The 17,499-nt window shown below is 48.5% G+C and overlaps 1 protein-coding gene across 6 annotated transcripts in view; it reads right to left on the bottom strand.

Moving 5' to 3' along the window:
• The window catches only part of EPHB2 (EPH receptor B2), a 180,076-nt gene that overhangs the window by 9,249 nt on the left and 153,328 nt on the right, over positions 1–17,499 (bottom strand). For all 6 annotated transcript variants that reach the window (XM_053281036.1, XM_053281031.1, XM_053281032.1 and 3 more), the window contains 4 exons: positions 16,783–16,998; positions 13,003–13,152; positions 6,362–6,555; positions 3,775–3,930 (listed from right to left, as the gene is read on the bottom strand). In XM_053281036.1, the coding sequence (XP_053137011.1) occupies positions 3,775–3,930; positions 6,362–6,555; positions 13,003–13,152; positions 16,783–16,998 (716 nt within the window). The remainder of the gene's footprint in view (positions 1–3,774; positions 3,931–6,361; positions 6,556–13,002; positions 13,153–16,782; positions 16,999–17,499) is intronic.

The raw sequence follows: 17,499 nt of genomic DNA, 5'->3' as shown, positions 1-17,499 counted from the left end.
ATTGTTTGTAGTAGAAGTTTGATTGTCTTCTTTTCCACATTTGTTTTAATCTCATGCTGGTCACTGACCGAAACAAAGAGATTTGATTTGAAATAAAAACCCTGGAAGGCCAGGTCAAACAGAGGTCTCCTGAAGGCCAATCATGAATTCAAATGACGGATTTCTGCAGGCAGTCTATTCCACAGCCCAGGAGGAGCTTTCCCTGCTAACTGAGCAAAGAGGCATCTTTTTAAAGTGGTGAGTCTTTTTATTTAGCAGGGGGAGAGCAACTGGCCTTATCCAACCCCAGCACAGCATCCCTCCAGTAACTGTTGCTGGTATCTGCCTTGTGTTTCTTTTTGAGATTGTGAGCCCTCTGGGGACAGGAATTCATCTTATTCATTTATTATTGTTCTATGTATACCGCTTTGAGAACTTGGTTGAAGGGTGGAATATAAATATCCACAGTAGTAGTAGTAGTAGCTACAGAGAAGGCCCGCCTCTGAGTTGCCACCAGACGTACTGGTGGTAACTGGAGATGGACCTCCTCAGATGATCTTAACGTGCGGTGGGATTGTGCAGAAGAAGGCACTCTCTAAGGTAAGAGAAGGCCCGCCTCTGAGTTGCCACCAGACGTACTGGTGGTAACTGGAGATGGACCTCCTCAGATGATCTTAACGTGCGGTGGGATTGTGCAGAAGAAGGCACTCTCTAAGGTAAGAGGCGTCCCGCCTCTGAGTTGCCACCAGACGTACTGGTGGTAACTGGAGAGGGACCTCCTCAGATGATCATAACGTGTGGTGGGATTGTGCAGAAGAAGGCACTCTCTAAGGTAAGAGAAGGCCCGCCTCTGAGTTGCCACCAGACGTACTGGTGGTAACTGGAGATGGACCTCCTCAGATGATCTTAACGTGCGGTGGGATTGTGCAGAAGAAGGCACTCTCTAAGGTAAGAGGCGTCCCGCCTCTGAGTTGCCACCAGACGTACTGGTGGTAACTGGAGAGGGACCTCCTCAGATGATCATAACGTGTGGTGGGATTGTGCAGAAGAAGGCACTCTCTAAGGTAACCTGGACCTAAGCCAGTTTATGACCGCTATGGAGTGTTACTCCTCCTTCCAATTCTTGTTTTCTCAAGAATTCCAATTCTTGTTTTCTGCTGGAGTTGCTGCCACAAGGACCCCATCGGACTCACAAGGCTCCCTCCACCGTGAGCCCTCCTGCAGGACTAGCCCCTTATCATTGGCCAGTCCTGATTTATATAGCCCTGACATTCAAGGCAAGTCTTGCGAGATCTCACGATAGTGCGAGATCTCGTCCTGAAATCTCGTGAGAGCAGCCCCCAGGCTTGCGAGAGGATGCCACAGTTGGGTGGTGATTCTTCCAATCCCTGCTGGGGCCAGCCAGAAGTTTCCTAGATGGGAGTTTCATTCTTGTTTTCCCCTGCCGGATTGGGATGGCCTGATGAGGCTCACGAAGGGGAGTTTCGGTCCCAGGGGTTGTCCCTGCTTCCTTAACAGGAAGAAAGCTGGTCTTGTGGTAGCAAGCATAACCTGTCCCTTTAGCTAAGCAGGGTCTGCTCTGGTTGCATATGAATGGGAGACTTGATTATGAACATTGTAAGAGATTCCCCTCAGGGGATGGAGCCTCTCTGGGAAGATCATGTAGGTTCCAAGTTCCCTCCCTGGCAGTATCTCCAAGATAGGGCTGAGAGAGAGATTCCTGCCTGCAACCTTGGAGAAGCCGCTGCCAGTCTGTGTAGACAATACTGAGCTAGACGGACCGAGGGTCTGACTCAATATATGGGTGCTTCCTATGTTCCTAGGTGTTCTGCTTCATGTTGGGGATTCCCTGGCAAGTACATTGCTGGGCAGCTCACAGAATCAGCAAAACAAAGGTGCTGTCAAACTATAGAAAAATAGCATCCCTCCAGTGGCTGTTGCTGGTGTCTATCTTACGTTTCTTTTTAAATTGTGAGCCTTTTTGGGGACAGGGGAGCCTTTTAATTTGTTTTTTATTTCTCTGTGTAAACTGCTTTAGGGACTTTTGTTGAAAAGCGGTATAGAAAAATTTGAGACAGTAGTAGTTGTATCTCTGTTCTCCTGATTTGCCCCAAACAACAGAGTACTGGTGGACTATTAATATTTTAAATCAATAGAGGTAACCCTTCCAGAGCATGCCAGAATAGAAATCCTAGTCTCAGCTGTTTCCATACTAGGGTTGGATCAGAGTAACTCCTCCTTAGGGTATGAGGCCACGGCTCAATGGCAGAACATTTGCTTTGCATGCAGAAGGTCCCAGGTTCGATCCTTGGCAGTAGCTCTAGATAGGGTAAGGGCAGAGTTTCGTAACCTTGGGTCCCCAGATGTTGATGGACTACAACTCCCATCATCCCCAGCCATGTCCACTGTGGCTGGGGATGATGGGAGTTGTAGTCCATCAACATCTGGGGGCCAAGGTTAAGAAACCCTGGGGTAGGGGAAGACTCCTGCCTAAAATCTTGGAGAGGTGAGGCCAGTCAGTGCAGACGATAACAAGCTAGATCAGGCCTGCTCAACTTCGGCCCTCCTGCAGATGTTGGCCTACAATTCCCATAATTCCTGGCTATTGGCTGCTGTGGCTGAGAATTATGGGAGTTGTAGTCCAAAAACAGCTGGGGAGCCTAAGTTGAGCAGGCCTGAGCTAGATGGACCAAAGGTCTGATGGATGGACCAAGCTAGAAGGATCAAGGCAGCTCCCAATGTTCTAAACCAGGCTTTCCCAACCTGCGGGCCCTCCAGATGTTGCTGAACTACAACTCCCAGCATACCCAGCTACAATGAATTGTGGCTAGGGGTGCTGGGAGTTGTAGTTCAGCAACGTCTGGAGGTCCGCAGGTTGGGGAAGCCTGTTCTAAATAAATCTGAAAGATGACTCTGTAGACCAGGCCTGCTCAATTCCGGCCCTCCTGCAGATGTTGGCCTACAACTCCCATATTCCCTGGCTACTAGCTACTATGGCTGGGGATTCTGGGAGTTGTGGTCCAAAAACAGCTGGGGGGGCCGCTAAGTTGAGCAGGCCTGGTGTACACAGAATGGCAGCGGCTTCTCTAAGTTTGTAAGCAAGAATATGAATATCGTATTCATAGCACAGCATCCCTTCCAGTGGTGGTTGCTGGAGTCTATCTTATGGTTTTTTTAAAGATTGTGAGCCCTTTGGGGACAGGGACCCATCTATTTGCGTATTGTTTCTCTGTGTAAACCACTTTGGAAACCTTTTGATGAAAAGCGGTATAATATAAATTTTTGTTGCAAATGAACTTCTGAATGGCTTTCTAGCAGTCACGGCGCTTGCTGATGGAAGCTCTACATCCCCCCTGAAGATGTCAAACCCCTGCTAACTGAGCAAAGAGGCATCTTTTTAAAGTGGTAAGTCTCTTTGTTTAGCAGGGGGAGAGCAACTGGCCCGATCCAACCCCAGCACAGCATCCCTCCAGTGGCTGTTGCTGGTGTCAACCTTATGTTTCTTTTGAGGTTGTGAGCCCTTTGGGGATAGGGGGCCATCTTATTTATGTATTTTTCTATGTAAGCCGCTTTGAGAACTTTGGTTGAAGGGCGGTATATACATATCATAGGAACATAGAAAGCTGCCATATACTGAGTCAGACCATTGGTCCATCCAGCCCAGTATTGTCTTCACAGACTGGCAGCAGCTTCTCCAAGGCTGCAGGCAGGAAACTCTCTCAGCCCTATCTTGAAGAAGCCAGGGAGGGAACTTGGAACCTTCTGCTCATCTCCTTCCCATCCTGTGGAACTTACTCCATGGTGATCTGGGACACCAGGTCGAAGTTGGTGAAGCCCGCACTGGCAAAACTCTCCTTATACTGGCCCATCTTGATGGCCTCAAGCCACTCGTCCACGGTGTTGAAGCTGGAGTAGTCAGGGATTGTGCGGTCCAACAATGGGAGGTTGATCCTGAAAGAGAGACCCAGAAGGTCGCAAGGTCAGTTAAAGAGGCAGAAAGAGGAAAAAATCCAACCCAACCCAAAATTGGCATGTTGCTTAAAAAAAAAATACACCTCAACCCAAGCCAACCCCACAGCTGCTTAGGAACATAGGAAGCTGCCATATACTGAGTCAGACCATTGGTCCATCTAGCTTAGTATTGTCTACACACACTGGCAGCGGCTTCTCCAAGGCTGCAGGCAGGAATCTCTCTCAGCCCTATCTTGGAGATGCTGCCAGGGAGGGAACTTGGAACCCTGTGCATGCATATCTCTTCCCAGAGCAGCCCCATCCCCAAAGGGGAAACTCTTACAGTGCTCACACATGGTCTCCCATTCATATGCAACCAGGGTAGACCCTGCTTAGCTAAGGGGACAAGTCATGCTTGCTACCACAAGTCTAGCTCTCCTCCCTAAGAAAACCACTAGGAACATAGGAAGCTGCCATATACTGAGTCAGACCATGGGTTCATCTCGCGCAGCAGAAGATGCATTTATGGATATCATTTCTGATTCCGTTACCAACATGTTTTGCATGTTTCGGGCCCTATCTGTAATATTTAACGGTTTTGTAAAAATATCATCTTCTGGTGGGTGTATATAGTAGCTACTTGAAAATTTGTTCATGGCTACAATCATTGGGGGGAAGTGTCAACAGGCATGTCGGAAATATCGGAACCTATGAGATGTCCGCATCGGAAAAATCGGAACCTCTGAGAGGTCCATATCGGAAATATCAGAATCTTGGAGAGGTCCGTATCGGAAATATTGGAATCCCTGAGAGGTCCAGATTGGAAATATCAGAACCTCTGAGACGTCCATATCGGAAATATTGGAAACTCTGATACTCTGGACCCAGCAGAGACAGCTGATCCTGGGGCAACTCCTTCAGAGAGTACAGGGTTGCAGAGTGGGGGTGAGGGGGATGTTCTGTAATTCCTGAATCAGCACAGGCACACAGAAGGCAGGCCGAGTGCAGGGAATGCCAGGATGGTCTGTGGGGAGGGCGGGGAGACAAGCAGGGGTGGCTGGGAAAGAGCGCAGGGGTGGCTGGGGAATGAGGAACTACTGTCCCCAGGCATGCAGCATTCTTTCCTAGCCTCCCCTGAGTGTCTCCCTGACTCCCCACGGGCCCTCCCAGCATCCCCTGCACCCCACACTTCCCAGCATTCCTTGCCTCCCATGCACCAGTGCTGGGCCAGGAATCAAAGAACCTCCACCCCGGCTATGCAAACCCATACTACCCCCTGGGATCGGCTGCCTTTGTGGTGTGGGTGGAGGAAACGCAGCTCTTGGAGGCTCCGGGAGCTCAGGCCTAGTGATAACCTGCCTGATTCCGTTACCCTTGCCCAGGTAACGGAATTTCCTTCACTGCACAACACTATGGTGCAGCCATACTGAATAAGGGCCTGATCTGTCACCTCCTGATCTGTCACCTGATAACTGAACAAAAGAGGCGCCTTTTAAAAGTGGTGATTCTCTTTGCTGAGCGGGGGGGTGGCGGGGGGAAGGAACTGGCCCTCTCTGTCCTCAGCACAGCACCCCTCCAGGGGCTGTTGCTGGTGTCTATCTTGCGTTTCTTTTTTTAGACTGTGAACCCTTTGGGGACAGGGAGCCATTTTATTTCTTTGTTTATTTCTTTGTTTTTATTTCTTCGTTTATTTCAACCGCTTTGGGAACTTTGGTTGAGAAGCGGTATATACATATTTGTCGTCTTCGTCTTCTTCCACAGACCAGAACAGAAAGAAGGGCAGGGTGGAGTAATGCACCCACAAAACCCCAGCCAGCCCAATGAAAGAAGACAATAAGGTTATTCCTCGGACGAGAAATTCCTGGGTAGAGGAGGGTTAACCCAGGACTCTCGGGTCATCTGAGGGGTCAGGAGTCCTTCTGACCCAGCAGCCAGGTGAGCCCAGATCCTCTACCCAGGCTAATGGTGAGGTAAGAGGAAAACAGAGCCTGTCGTACCTCCTGTTCTGGTCGTCTGTGCCACCACTATTCTTAAATGGCTCCCGGGTGGCCGGTGGCCATGTTTACCATAAAGCTCTGAGGTTTGCAAGGCCAGGGAGAGGAGCACTGTTGTTATACTGAGGGCTGCCTCTTCACTGCTTGCCTGGTGCACTGTGGGATATTGACCCAGCTTGGTTTCTCCCCTCCTGATCTCAGCTATGGAGATCGCTCACCCCATTTGTGTGGCTGTGTGCATGGCAGAGCCACGAATAGGCTCTGGTCATCTGGGAACAGAAGGGTCAAAGTCCTGCCTTCCCTCCAGCTCCACCCACAACCCGCCGGTTTGGTGGTGTGAACAAGCCCACTGACTCCTACAGAGACCCCTGCAGGCCCTGACATTGCTAAGGCAAGCTTGTAGACTCTGCCCTCTTTCCCGCAGGAGAATGGCCTACCCTGAAGAAAGTGGTGCCATGGCTTTCAGGCTGTTGGGGTTCCGGATCATCTTGTCCAGGGTGTTGACAATCTGTCCAAATTTGGGCCTGTGGTTGCGATCCTTCTGCCAGCAGTCCAGCATGAGCTGGTGCAGAGCGCTGGGGCAGTCCATTGGGGGCGGGAGCCGGTAATCTTGCTCAATGGCGTTGATGACCTGCCAGAGAAACAGCAACAACAAAGACCCACCAAGGTGAATGTGGAGAGGCTACATTTATCATTCCAGGTTAATATAGCCAATGCAGGCATGGGGCAGCTGATATTAATGGTTAAGCAGCTACTAACAGACATAAGAGGTCATTCAGACAAGTGGAAACTGGGTCGGACATGTGTCCTACCCAGGTTTGGGAGCTGTGCGTGCTCCCAATTTTTGGTTGCATGGGAGCAAACAAGATGATTGTGTGGAACAGGGATGTGCAAGTATTGAGTGATTTGATCAGAGTTTGAATTGAATCAGCCTGATCTGATTCAAGAGTGAATCTATTTCCCTCGAATCTGGGTCGATTCAATTTGAATTCGATTCTGAATCAATTCCACCCAGTTGGGTTGGATTGCAGGGCCCCATGGGTGCCACCCAACACCCCCCCCCGCCAAGGAATTGGGCAAAGGGGTGAATTTTTAAGGAATTTTTATGTGCTGAGGATTCTCAGTTGTGAAATGATAAAGAAACCATTTCACAACTGAGGATCCACACATAAAATTTCCTAAGAGTTCACCCCTGGCAGTGAAGCAGAAGCTTGGAGGGGAAAAAATGGAGGCTCGAATCGCCAAATCAATTCGTGCTCGAATCAAGGGTGATCCAATTCGTGGTCGAATAATTTGAATCACCCAGTTTTGAGTCAAATTGATTCAGCCACGAATCGATTTGCTCATCCCTAGCGTGGAATCAAGGTAGGAGAAAACCTGGGTAGGACCGTGCTGTTCTACCCAGCTTTCATACCCAGCATTTCACCAAGGTTGGAGGAAAAGCTGTCCTCCCCAGCTTTTCCTCCTACCTTGATTCCACACAATCGCTTCTCCCTCCTCCGAACTAGTTGTTTGCTCCTACACAATTAAAAACTGGGAGCACACACAGCTCCCAAACCTGGGTAGGGCACCACGTAGATAGACAGAATGATATAGCACAGAGCCCTGAACATTGCAAGAGATGGTACCAGAATCTGGGGAGCAGATTGGCTAATTATATCACATCTCTCGTAATTCTATCTTATAGGGGAGCCTTTGCACGAGCAGGATCTGATATCTTTCTCTCAGCAGTTTTGGAAGGAAGATATGCTAGACTTCCCTATGGAGAACATAAATGCCCCTGTGGTGCTGATGTTGCGGAATCTATTGAACATATGTTTCTGTATTGTCAATTATGTTGAAGTTCACTGAGAGAGCTCATAACACCTCTGACAGGCACATTTCCCGGATGTTCAGATGAGTTCTATATTGTTTGGTTGCTCTCAGATTGGAATAATGAAATAGCATATAAAGTTGTGTGGTTTTGTGCTACAATTTGTAGAAGTCATCGTCGGATGAAGAATTGCTCCTTTTAAAAAAAATTCCCCTCCACCATTCACATCTATATAAAATTGCACTGAGATTTTGTTTTAAGATGGTTTAATTTAAGGACACAGTAAATATTGGTTCTACCTGCCTCCCTGGGAGAGGGACATTCTGTACCGTGAAGAAACGAAATTAGGAGGATGGCAGGGATCAAAATGTTCAAGCCCCAACCATTTGCAGAATTCAGGCAGTATTTCTGGGGCTGACTGGAGAAGGAACCTCCAACCCCTGACAAAACGAATTGTCAGTCACTGACAAAATCTGCAGGGTGTTTTTTACACAGGGTTTATAATCCGTATCTCCTCCGAAACGGAGGGTGTGCGTTCACGTATTGGCCAGATTGACTCCGAATTCCCTGAGATTATCAGGGAGCACTCCACATACGATTCAGGTTTTTCATTGCGTATGAGAGTGCAGCCCAATTGATATTAATTATTATTTCTTGTTTACACAGTCAGACAGGTGTTACTGACTGGCTTGTTTTATACAGACATCAAGTCCTGTTTTTTATATCATCATCATCATCATCATCATCATCATCATCATCATCATCATTATTATTTTACACAGTCAGACAGGTGTTATTGACTGGTTTGTTTTATCCAGACATCGAGTCCTTCCCATGTTATTATTACTATTATTATTATTTTACATTTTCTATCCCGCTCTTCCTCCATCCTACGAAAATTTGAGGGGAACAGAGGAAGCCTATGAAAATTTGAGGGGAATGGAGGAAGCCTATGAAAATTCAAGGGGAGCAGTGGAAGCCTACGGAAATTCGAGGGGGCAGGGGAAGCCTACAAAAATTCGTGGGGAACAGAGGAAGCCTACAAAAATTTGAGGGGAAAAGAGGAAGCCTATGTAAATTTGAGGGGAACAGAGGAAGCCTACGAAAATTCAAGGGGAGCAGGGGAAGCCTACGAAAATTCGAGGGGGGGAGGAGAAGCCTACGTAAATTCAAGGGGGGCAGAAAAAGCTTACGTAAATTCAAGGGGGGGCAGGAGAAGCCAATGTACATTTAGGGGGGAAGGGGAAGCCTTCAAAAATTCAAGGGGGTAGGGGAAGCCTACATAAATTCAAGGGGAGCAGGGGAAGCCTACATAAATTTGAGGGGGGCAGGGGAATCCTACATAAATTCAAGGGGAGCAGGAGAAGCCTACAAAAATTTGAGGGGGGCAGGGGAAGCCTACGAAAATTCGAGGGGGGCAGGGGAAGCCTAGAAAATTTGAGGGGGGCTGGGGAAGCCTACCAATAGTGGTGGCAGTATTTTTCATTTTTAAAAAGAGATCTCCAGGGACGTGGGCAGCCGCAGTGGCAGATGCACTGCCTTTTTGACCACCTGAGCCATTTTCCTTCACAGAATGCACTGGGAAAGGAAGGGGTGTGTCTGGGGACATGAGTTGTCGTCCAACAGCATCTGATGACCCAGGTTTGAGAAGCCCTGCCCAAACCCTTTGCTCTGTGCAAAAATGACTACGGTTTCTGAATTCCCAGGATACACCCCACAAGGGCCCTGGCAATGTGGTGGGAATCTCAGGTTCCAACTAACTTCTGATTGATCATGAGAACCAGCCCAGGAATCTCAGGCATTTTTCTCAGTCCTACCTAGAGATGCCAGGAATTGAACCTATGACCTTCTGCATGCAAAGCAGATGCTCTACCACTGAGCTAAGGATGCTCCTGATGAACATTAGTAGCTACCGTCTGAGTCAGGCCCTTGGTCCACTGAGCTCAGTATTGCCTACACTGACTGGCAGCAGTTTCTCCAAGGTTTCAAGCAGGAGTCTTTCCCAGCCCTATCTGGAGATGCTGCCAGAAACTGAAACTGGGACCTTCTGCATGAAAAGCAGATGGTCTTCCACTAAGCTATGGCTCCATCCCCCATTTATTCATTGTTTTCCTAACCCTACCCTAACTCCTTCCTCTGTGCAAAAATGACCCCAATTTTATCCTAATCATTTGGAGGGAGGGATTAAGAAAGGGGTGATAAGGTTTAGGTTTTGTTTATTTTGGTCAGTGACCAGCACAATACAATACAGTGCAGACCGATACAGCACAATATAACATCAGATAATACTGTATAATACCAAATATAAGCCAACCAGCTACATATAACTAACCACTGTAACCCAAAATAACTTAAGAGCATCACTAACTGGAAGGGGTTAGAAGGAGTGATAACACACAGAAAGCTTGAAGTGGAATACGATTGCCTATTTTCTATCTCTAGTCAGGTAGATGTTGCCTGAAATCACTATGAGCAGGCGTTCTGAGATGGTACCGATCGCCAAATGTTTTGTGGGATGAGAGAAGACTTAGAGGACTAAGAGGAGAAGCTTACTTACTCCTTACTCCTCTCCTCTTATTCTCTTTCCTGCTTCTCCTAAGAGGAGAGGAGTAAGTAGAGAGGAGAAGAGGAGGGCAGGTCCAGGAAGAGTTCCAGGAGGCTAGGAGATGGGGGACTCCAGAAGAGGAGAGGAGAGGAGAAGAGAGGAGAAGAGGAGTAAAAGGAAAAGAGGAGAGGAGAAGGGGAGTAGAGGAGAGGAGAAGAGGAATAAGAGGAGAGGAGGAGAGGAGACCAGGAGGAGCTTCAGGAGGCCAGGAGATGGGAGGCTCCAGGAGGCCAGGAGAAAAGGAAAGGAGAGGAGAAGAGAAGGCTAGGTCCAGGAGGAACTCCAGGAGACAGGAGTCCAGGAGGAGGAGAAGAGAAGGAGCGGAGAGGAGGAGAGAAGAAGCGGAGAAGAAGGGGTCTGGTCCAGGAGGAGCTCCAGGAGGCCAGGAGATGGGATCTTCTAGAAGGCTCCAGGTGCTCCAGGAGGACAGAAGATGAGAGGAGAAGAGGAGTAAGAAGAGAAGCAGAAAGAGGAACGGACAAAGCAGGGAGACAGAACATCGGAAGAAAGACGAGCAGACACCAAGCAGAAACTAACAGGCGAAATGACTTTCTGCTATCGAGACCTGACTGCTGTCCACTTAGAGATGTCTCATTGACAGGGTTGTCAAGGACTCAGAAGTGGGCGGGGCCCATCCACGTCCCTTGTCTCCCTTGCTACTCAATGGTTGGCGTTAACGGCCTCAATCTGTATGATCAGATACTGCTCAAGCGGCCATCCCTCACCACGATGGACTGCCAGTCTGCTCCTCCGCAGCTGTAATTGAGGCTGGGATGCCTGAGGCACACACCAAAAAGCCCCCGGGGAACTCCACTACACCACTGCCTCCTGCCAAGGTCCTGTCAGAGACATGAGCCTCGTTCCCCTCTGCTGGTGTTAGCAGCCAGGGTTGGGGAGGCGAGTCGGCCCTGAGGAGGCAGAGTGTGCCCCTCTTGCAGGAAAGATCGTTATCTGGGGTGGGAGGCTCGCAGAAGAGAAAGACTTGGAGAGCGCTGGGCTGAGGCCACTCAATGGAATTATGCCTGCATGCAGAAGCATCCAAGACCCCTCCCTGGCAGCATCTCCAGAGAGCGTTGGGAGAAACTCCCGCCTGCAACTTGGGAGAAGCTGCTGCCAGTCTGTGTAGGCAATATTGTACTAGATGGACCAAGGGTCAGACTCAGTAGACCGCAGCTTCCCATGTTAGATACTGTTTTAATAGTGTTTTAATAGTTTAATTTTAATTGTTGAAATGTTTTAATCTTTTATTGGCTGTTTTCATTGTTTTGTGAGCCGCCCAGAGAACTTGCGTTCCGGGCGGTATAGAAATGAAATGGAATGAAATAAATATATAAATAAATAAATAAGTTCCTGTGTATATTCCTATCAAGAGGACCTTCTGTGAAGGGCAAAATGCAGAAACGGAACAGTGAATGTAGGAACATAGGAAGCTGCCATATCCTGAGTCAGACCCTTGGTCCGTCTAGCTCAGTATTGTCTACCCAGACTGGCAGCGGCTTCTCCAAGGTTGCAGGCAGGAGTCTCTCTCCACCCTTATCTTGGAGATGGTGCCAGGGAGGGCACTTGGAACCTTTTGCGACAGCAATACTAGGCAGAGATCCCTATTAGCTGAGCAAAAAGGCACCTTTTGAAGTGGCAATTCTCTTACATTTTGCAAGGGGAGAGCAGATGGCCCTACCCAAGCCCAGCACAACATCCGTCCAGTAGCTGTTTCTGGTGTCTACCTTACATTTCTTTTCAGACTGTGAGCCCTTTGGAGAAAGGGGACCGCCTTATTTATTTATTATTTATTTTTCTACGCAAACTGCTTTGGAAACTTCTGCTGAAAAGCAGTATATAAGCAGTAGCAGGAGATAAAGGCACTAATGCTTTTGAACTTTGGTGCTGGAGGAGACTTTAGAGGATGCTACGGACAGCCAGGAAAACAAACCAATGGATCATAGATCAAATCGATCCATGATTTTTGCTCAAGGCACAAAGGACCAGGCTCAAACTATCATGCTTCGGACACATTATGTGAAAACCCAGCTCCCTTGAGAAGTCCATAATTAGATTTAGATTATTAGATTAATTAGATTTATAGTTTTAAATCATGTTAATACTGGGTTTAAAATGTTTTAAATCTTTTAAATGATTTTAATTATTAATGGATTTAATGTTTTAAACGATTTTAATTGTAAACTGCCCAGAGATGCAAAGTTTGGGTGGTATAGAAATATTTTAAATAAACGAATAAATAAATAAAAATAATGCTGGGCAAAGCTGAAGGAAAGAGAAGAAGAGGACGAGCAGCAGCAAGGTGGGTGGACTCGATTACGACAGCAATGAATGTACCACTGAGAGACCTTCAAGGCCAAGTTGAAGACGGATCATCCTGGAGAGAATCTATCTATGTGGTTGCTAAGAGTAGACACCGACTTGACGGCATTTAATCAATCAATCAGGAGGAAGAGGCAAGATATTGCCGGTCTCATGAGCGGAGGGATGGATTAAACCCAATTGCTCCCCACAAGCTCACCAGCGACCCTGCTTGATTGTAGGTGCTCCCGTTACTGATGCCAGAAGGTGTATCCTCCAAAGCTATCATGGTATTGCTTCTGTATTGCCCCACAGAATTGCTCCAGCGTCAGCCAAAGCTACGATCTTGCCCCCCGACTTACGTCTTGATTGGTCATGTCCCAGTACGGTCTCTCCCCATAGGACATCACTTCCCACATGACTATGCCGTAGCTCCACACGTCACTGGCAGAAGTGAACTTCCGGTACTGGATGGCTTCAGGTGCTGTCCAACGGATCGGGATTTTCCCACCCTGTGAGAAAAGAAATAGAAGTGAGAAATGTTATGTGGTGACCTGGGATATTTGCCGATCCATCCATGGCTGGAAGGAATAAAGGTGGTTGCAATGGGATGTTTGGCACCAAAGCCTTGGATCACGACACCCTCCCTGAACCTGTGGGCAAATCATGCAGAATTCTGGTCTATTTCATTTAACTGCAGTTAGTTGTATGTTTGAAATGCACAACAATCAAATCCTGGTTTCTGTAAGGCAGGCAAACCACAGTCGGAACCCAAAGTTGGTTGCTTTGAGGAGAGCTGGTCTTGTGGTAGCAAGGATGACTTGTCCCCTTTGCTAAGAAGGGTCCACCCTGGTTTCCATTTGGATGGGAGACTACTTGTGAGCACTAAGATAGTCCACTTAGAAAATGGGGCCAGTCTGGGAAGAGCATCTGCATGCTTTCATGTAGAAGATTCCAGGTTGCCTCCCTGGCATCTCCAAGATAGGGTGGAGAGAGATTCCTGCCCACAACCTCAGAGAAGCCGCTGCCAGTCTGTGCAGACTATACTGAGCTAGATGGACCAATGGTCTGACTCAGTATATGGCAGCTTCCTATGTTCCTAACTCTGATAATGCCTGACTATTGGCCACTGGTGATCTTTCATCATCAGGGATGATCCTGTGAGGAAACTAGGGAGTAGCCACTCAAGCTGGTCTTGTGGTAGCAAGCATGACTTGTCCCCTTAGCTAAGTAGGGTCCACCTTGGTTGCATATGAATGGGAGACTAGAAGTGTGAGCACTGGAAGAGATTCCCCTCAGGGGATGGAGATGCCACTCTGGGAAGAGCATCTAAGTTCCAAGTTCCCTCCCTGGCAGCATCTCCAAGACAGGGCTGAGAGAGACTCTTGCCTGCAGCCCTGTAGAAGCCACTGCCAGTCTGTGAAGACAACACTGAACTAGATAGGCCAATGGTCTGACTCAGTATATGGCAGCTTCCTATGTTCCTAAGTTGGAGTGGGTCTCCGGGCACTTTATCTGGGTCACCTTTTGGCTTGAGCATCTCTTTCGTCTGCCGAGGAGGAAAGACAGAGTCTGCCAAAGACGCAGGCGGCTCAGTCAAATGCACTCTGCTCCTTCATGCCGAGGTCGCACGGCAGCGTTAACAATTTATGGCGCGTCTTCCTCGATCAGCAGCAAGCGCGTTGAGGCGTAGCTGATGCCGGCAATGAGGCTTCTGCAGTTGCCTGTCTCAGTTATTCCGCGTGAGGAGGAGGCGGAGGTGAGGAATTCGCAGCAGAGTCTGTGGATCAGCGACAACCAGGAATCCGCTTTGTGGTCGGAAAAGGAAAAACGGAGCAGAAGCAGAGAAAGTCATCCTCTGCTGGGTCTACTCCAGGCCTGTTCAACTTCGGCCCTTCTGCAGATGTTGGCCTGCAACACCCATAATCCCTGGCTATTGGGCACTGTGGCTAGGGATGATGGGAGTTGTAGTCCAAAAACAGCTGGGGTGGGGGCAAGGTTGAGCAGGCCTGGTCTACTCACGGGTGCTCAGTACTGCCGACACAGACTGGCAGCAGCTCGCCGAGGGTCTGAGATGGGTCCCCCCCCCCCAGCCATATGCAGAGATACTGCCAGGGACAGAACCCTCTTTCTGTGTTCAGAGCAGGAGCTCTTCATAGGAATGCGGAAAGTCGCTTTATACTGAGTCAGACCCTTGGTCCATAGGGCTCAGGATTGACTGCTCTGACTGGCAGCGGCTCCTCCAAAGTTCCAGGCAGGAGTCTCTCCCAGCCCTACCTGGAGATGCTGCCAGGGATTGAAACTGGGACTTCCTGCATTCAAAGCAGGTGCTCTACCCCGATACATGGTTGCATCTGATGAATGTATGAAGCTGCCTACTGAGTCAGACCCAGTACTTTCTGCACGGACAGGCAGCAGCTCTCCAAGGTTTCAGGAAGGGGTCTTTCCCAGCCCTACTTGGAGATGCCGCCAGGGACTGGACATGGAAATGCAAAACAGAGGTACAGCAAATCCCCTAAGGCAGGGGGAAGGCACCTTGGGTTCTCCAGCTCAATTTATTGTAGCTGGGAATCATGGGAGTTGTAGTTCAAACACAACTGGAGGCGGCCTACCCCTGCCCTAATGGGGATATCTTCCGGCACTTGCCTGTGGTTCCCCCATCCAAATGCAATCCATAGGAAGCTGCCCTCTACTGAGTCCAACTTTGCTCCGTCTCACTCAGCCTTATCTGCACATTGACTGGCAGAGGCTCTCCGGCGGTTCAGACTGGTCTTTCTTAGCCCTTCCTGGAGATACTGTCAGGGATTGAACCTGGGATCTTCGGTGTGCAAAACTGGCATTCTGAACGGACATAAATACAGAACCCGATGACGTGGTGAGCATGGGACGATCTCCTTGGGGAAAAGGATGAGAGAGCTGTCTTCAAATATCTGACTCCCTGTCACACTGAAAAGAGAAGCGGATGTGTCCTCTTCTGCTCCCGAGGGCAACCCAGGGGTTGGAATGACAAAGAAACAGATTCAGGAGGAAATTCCAGGCAGAACTGTCTGATCGTCAGCCTCAGGCAGTAGCAACTTCTCCTTCATGGGAGTTTACCAAACAGAACCTGGATGGCCATTTGACTGGGGTCCTGCTGCTGATTCTTGTAGTGGGCAGGAGGTGGGACTAGATGACCTTTAAGGTGCCTTCCAACTCTTTGATTCTTTGACAGAATGGGTGTGCTGTTCATTCATTCATTCATTCATTTCCACATTTATATTTTGCTCTTCCTCCAAGGAGCCCAGAGTGGTGTGCATGATCACTGTGTTCACCAGAATCCAAGTTTAATTCCCTGCTCCCTCAAGCTCTTTGATATTAGAAACTGGGAGGCTATCTTGCATTTATTTTTATTTATTTATTTATTTGATTTATATACGGCCCTTCCAAAATGGCTCAGGGCGGTTTACAATTAAAACAAGCCTCTAAAACAATAAAAAGCTAAAACAAATTAAGAACAATATAGCAACAATTAACAATGTAAAAACATTTTAAAACAGCAATTAAACAGTTTACAGTAATTAAAAGCCCCAAAATTGGGTTGAAGTTTAAAAACCCTGGAAAGCCAGGCCAAAGAAATTTAGGGTTCTCTTTCTTTTGCCTAAACCATACAACTTATATTTAACTGATTTTCCAGAGAGGCTGGTCTTGATTTCAGAGTCTTCTTTATTTTGGGTGAATTTGGTCCATTTATCCTCACAGCCACCCTGTGAGGTGGCTGTGAGGCCAGGCTGCGAGCGGCAGGTCTGACCCACAGTCAGCAAGCGAATTTCGTAGCCGAACAGGGATTCGAACTCGGATCTCCCCGTTCCTAGTCCCACACTCTATCCACGACGTTATGCGCCTGTGTGTATCGACTCCCAGAAGCATCTGATACTCTTGACAAGACCCAGTTCCCCCTGTTGCCTCGGCAACTTCAGCTATACAGGGATTCGAACTCGGATCTCCCCGGTCCTAGTCCCACACTCTCTCCACGATGCTATACACCTGTGTGTATCGACCCCGAGAAGCATCTGATACTCTTGACAAGACCCCGCCCCCTGCTGCCGTGGCAACTTTAGCCCCCCCCCTTCCCACGAGCCTTCCTTCCTGAATCGGAATCTTACCAGGGCGCTGGTGTAGGTGGGGTCCGACGTGTCGTCCTCCAGGAAGCGGGAGAGGCCGAAGTCGGAGACCTTACAGACGAGGTTGCTGTTGACAAGGATGTTGCGGGCCGCCAGGTCACGATGGACGTAGTTCATGTCGGCCAGGTACTTCATGCCGGCCGCAATGCCCCGCAGCATGCCCACCAGCTGGATCACCGTGAACTGCCCGTCGTTTTGCTGAGGGGAGACAAAGGAGAAGGCCCCGCAAGACGAGTGGTCAGTAAAACCAGGCAGCGGGTGGTCTCCCCGGAAAGCTGCCCCACCTCACAGGGTTGTTGTGAAGGGAAACTTAAGTATGTAGTACACCGCTCTGGGCTCCTTGGAGGAAGAGCGGGATATACATGTAATAATAATAATAATTATTATTATCATCATCATCATCATCATTATTATCAATAATAATAATAATAATAATAATAATAATAATAATAATAATAATAATGCTTGTTATGCACTGTGCATCCTTTTGCCGAGGGGAGAAATACAGTACATTTGAAAAGCTTTGCCTCCTCATCACAGGGACTAGCAACTTGGCAGTCTGAAATTAAGAATGACGGCTTTCTGGGCAATGAACCAATCAGGTGCCAAATCCCAGTCTTGTATGTCCAGGGAGACCAATGCTCAATGCCTATACGTGTGCGTGTGTGTGTGTGTGTGTGTGTAGGGAACAGCACCTGT

This window comes from Hemicordylus capensis, chromosome 16 (genome assembly GCF_027244095.1).
Source record: "Hemicordylus capensis ecotype Gifberg chromosome 16, rHemCap1.1.pri, whole genome shotgun sequence".
Taxonomy (NCBI): Eukaryota; Metazoa; Chordata; class Lepidosauria; order Squamata; family Cordylidae; genus Hemicordylus; species Hemicordylus capensis.
Note: the sequence above shows the minus strand (reverse complement) of the source record. Positions and strands in the feature narration are given on the sequence as shown.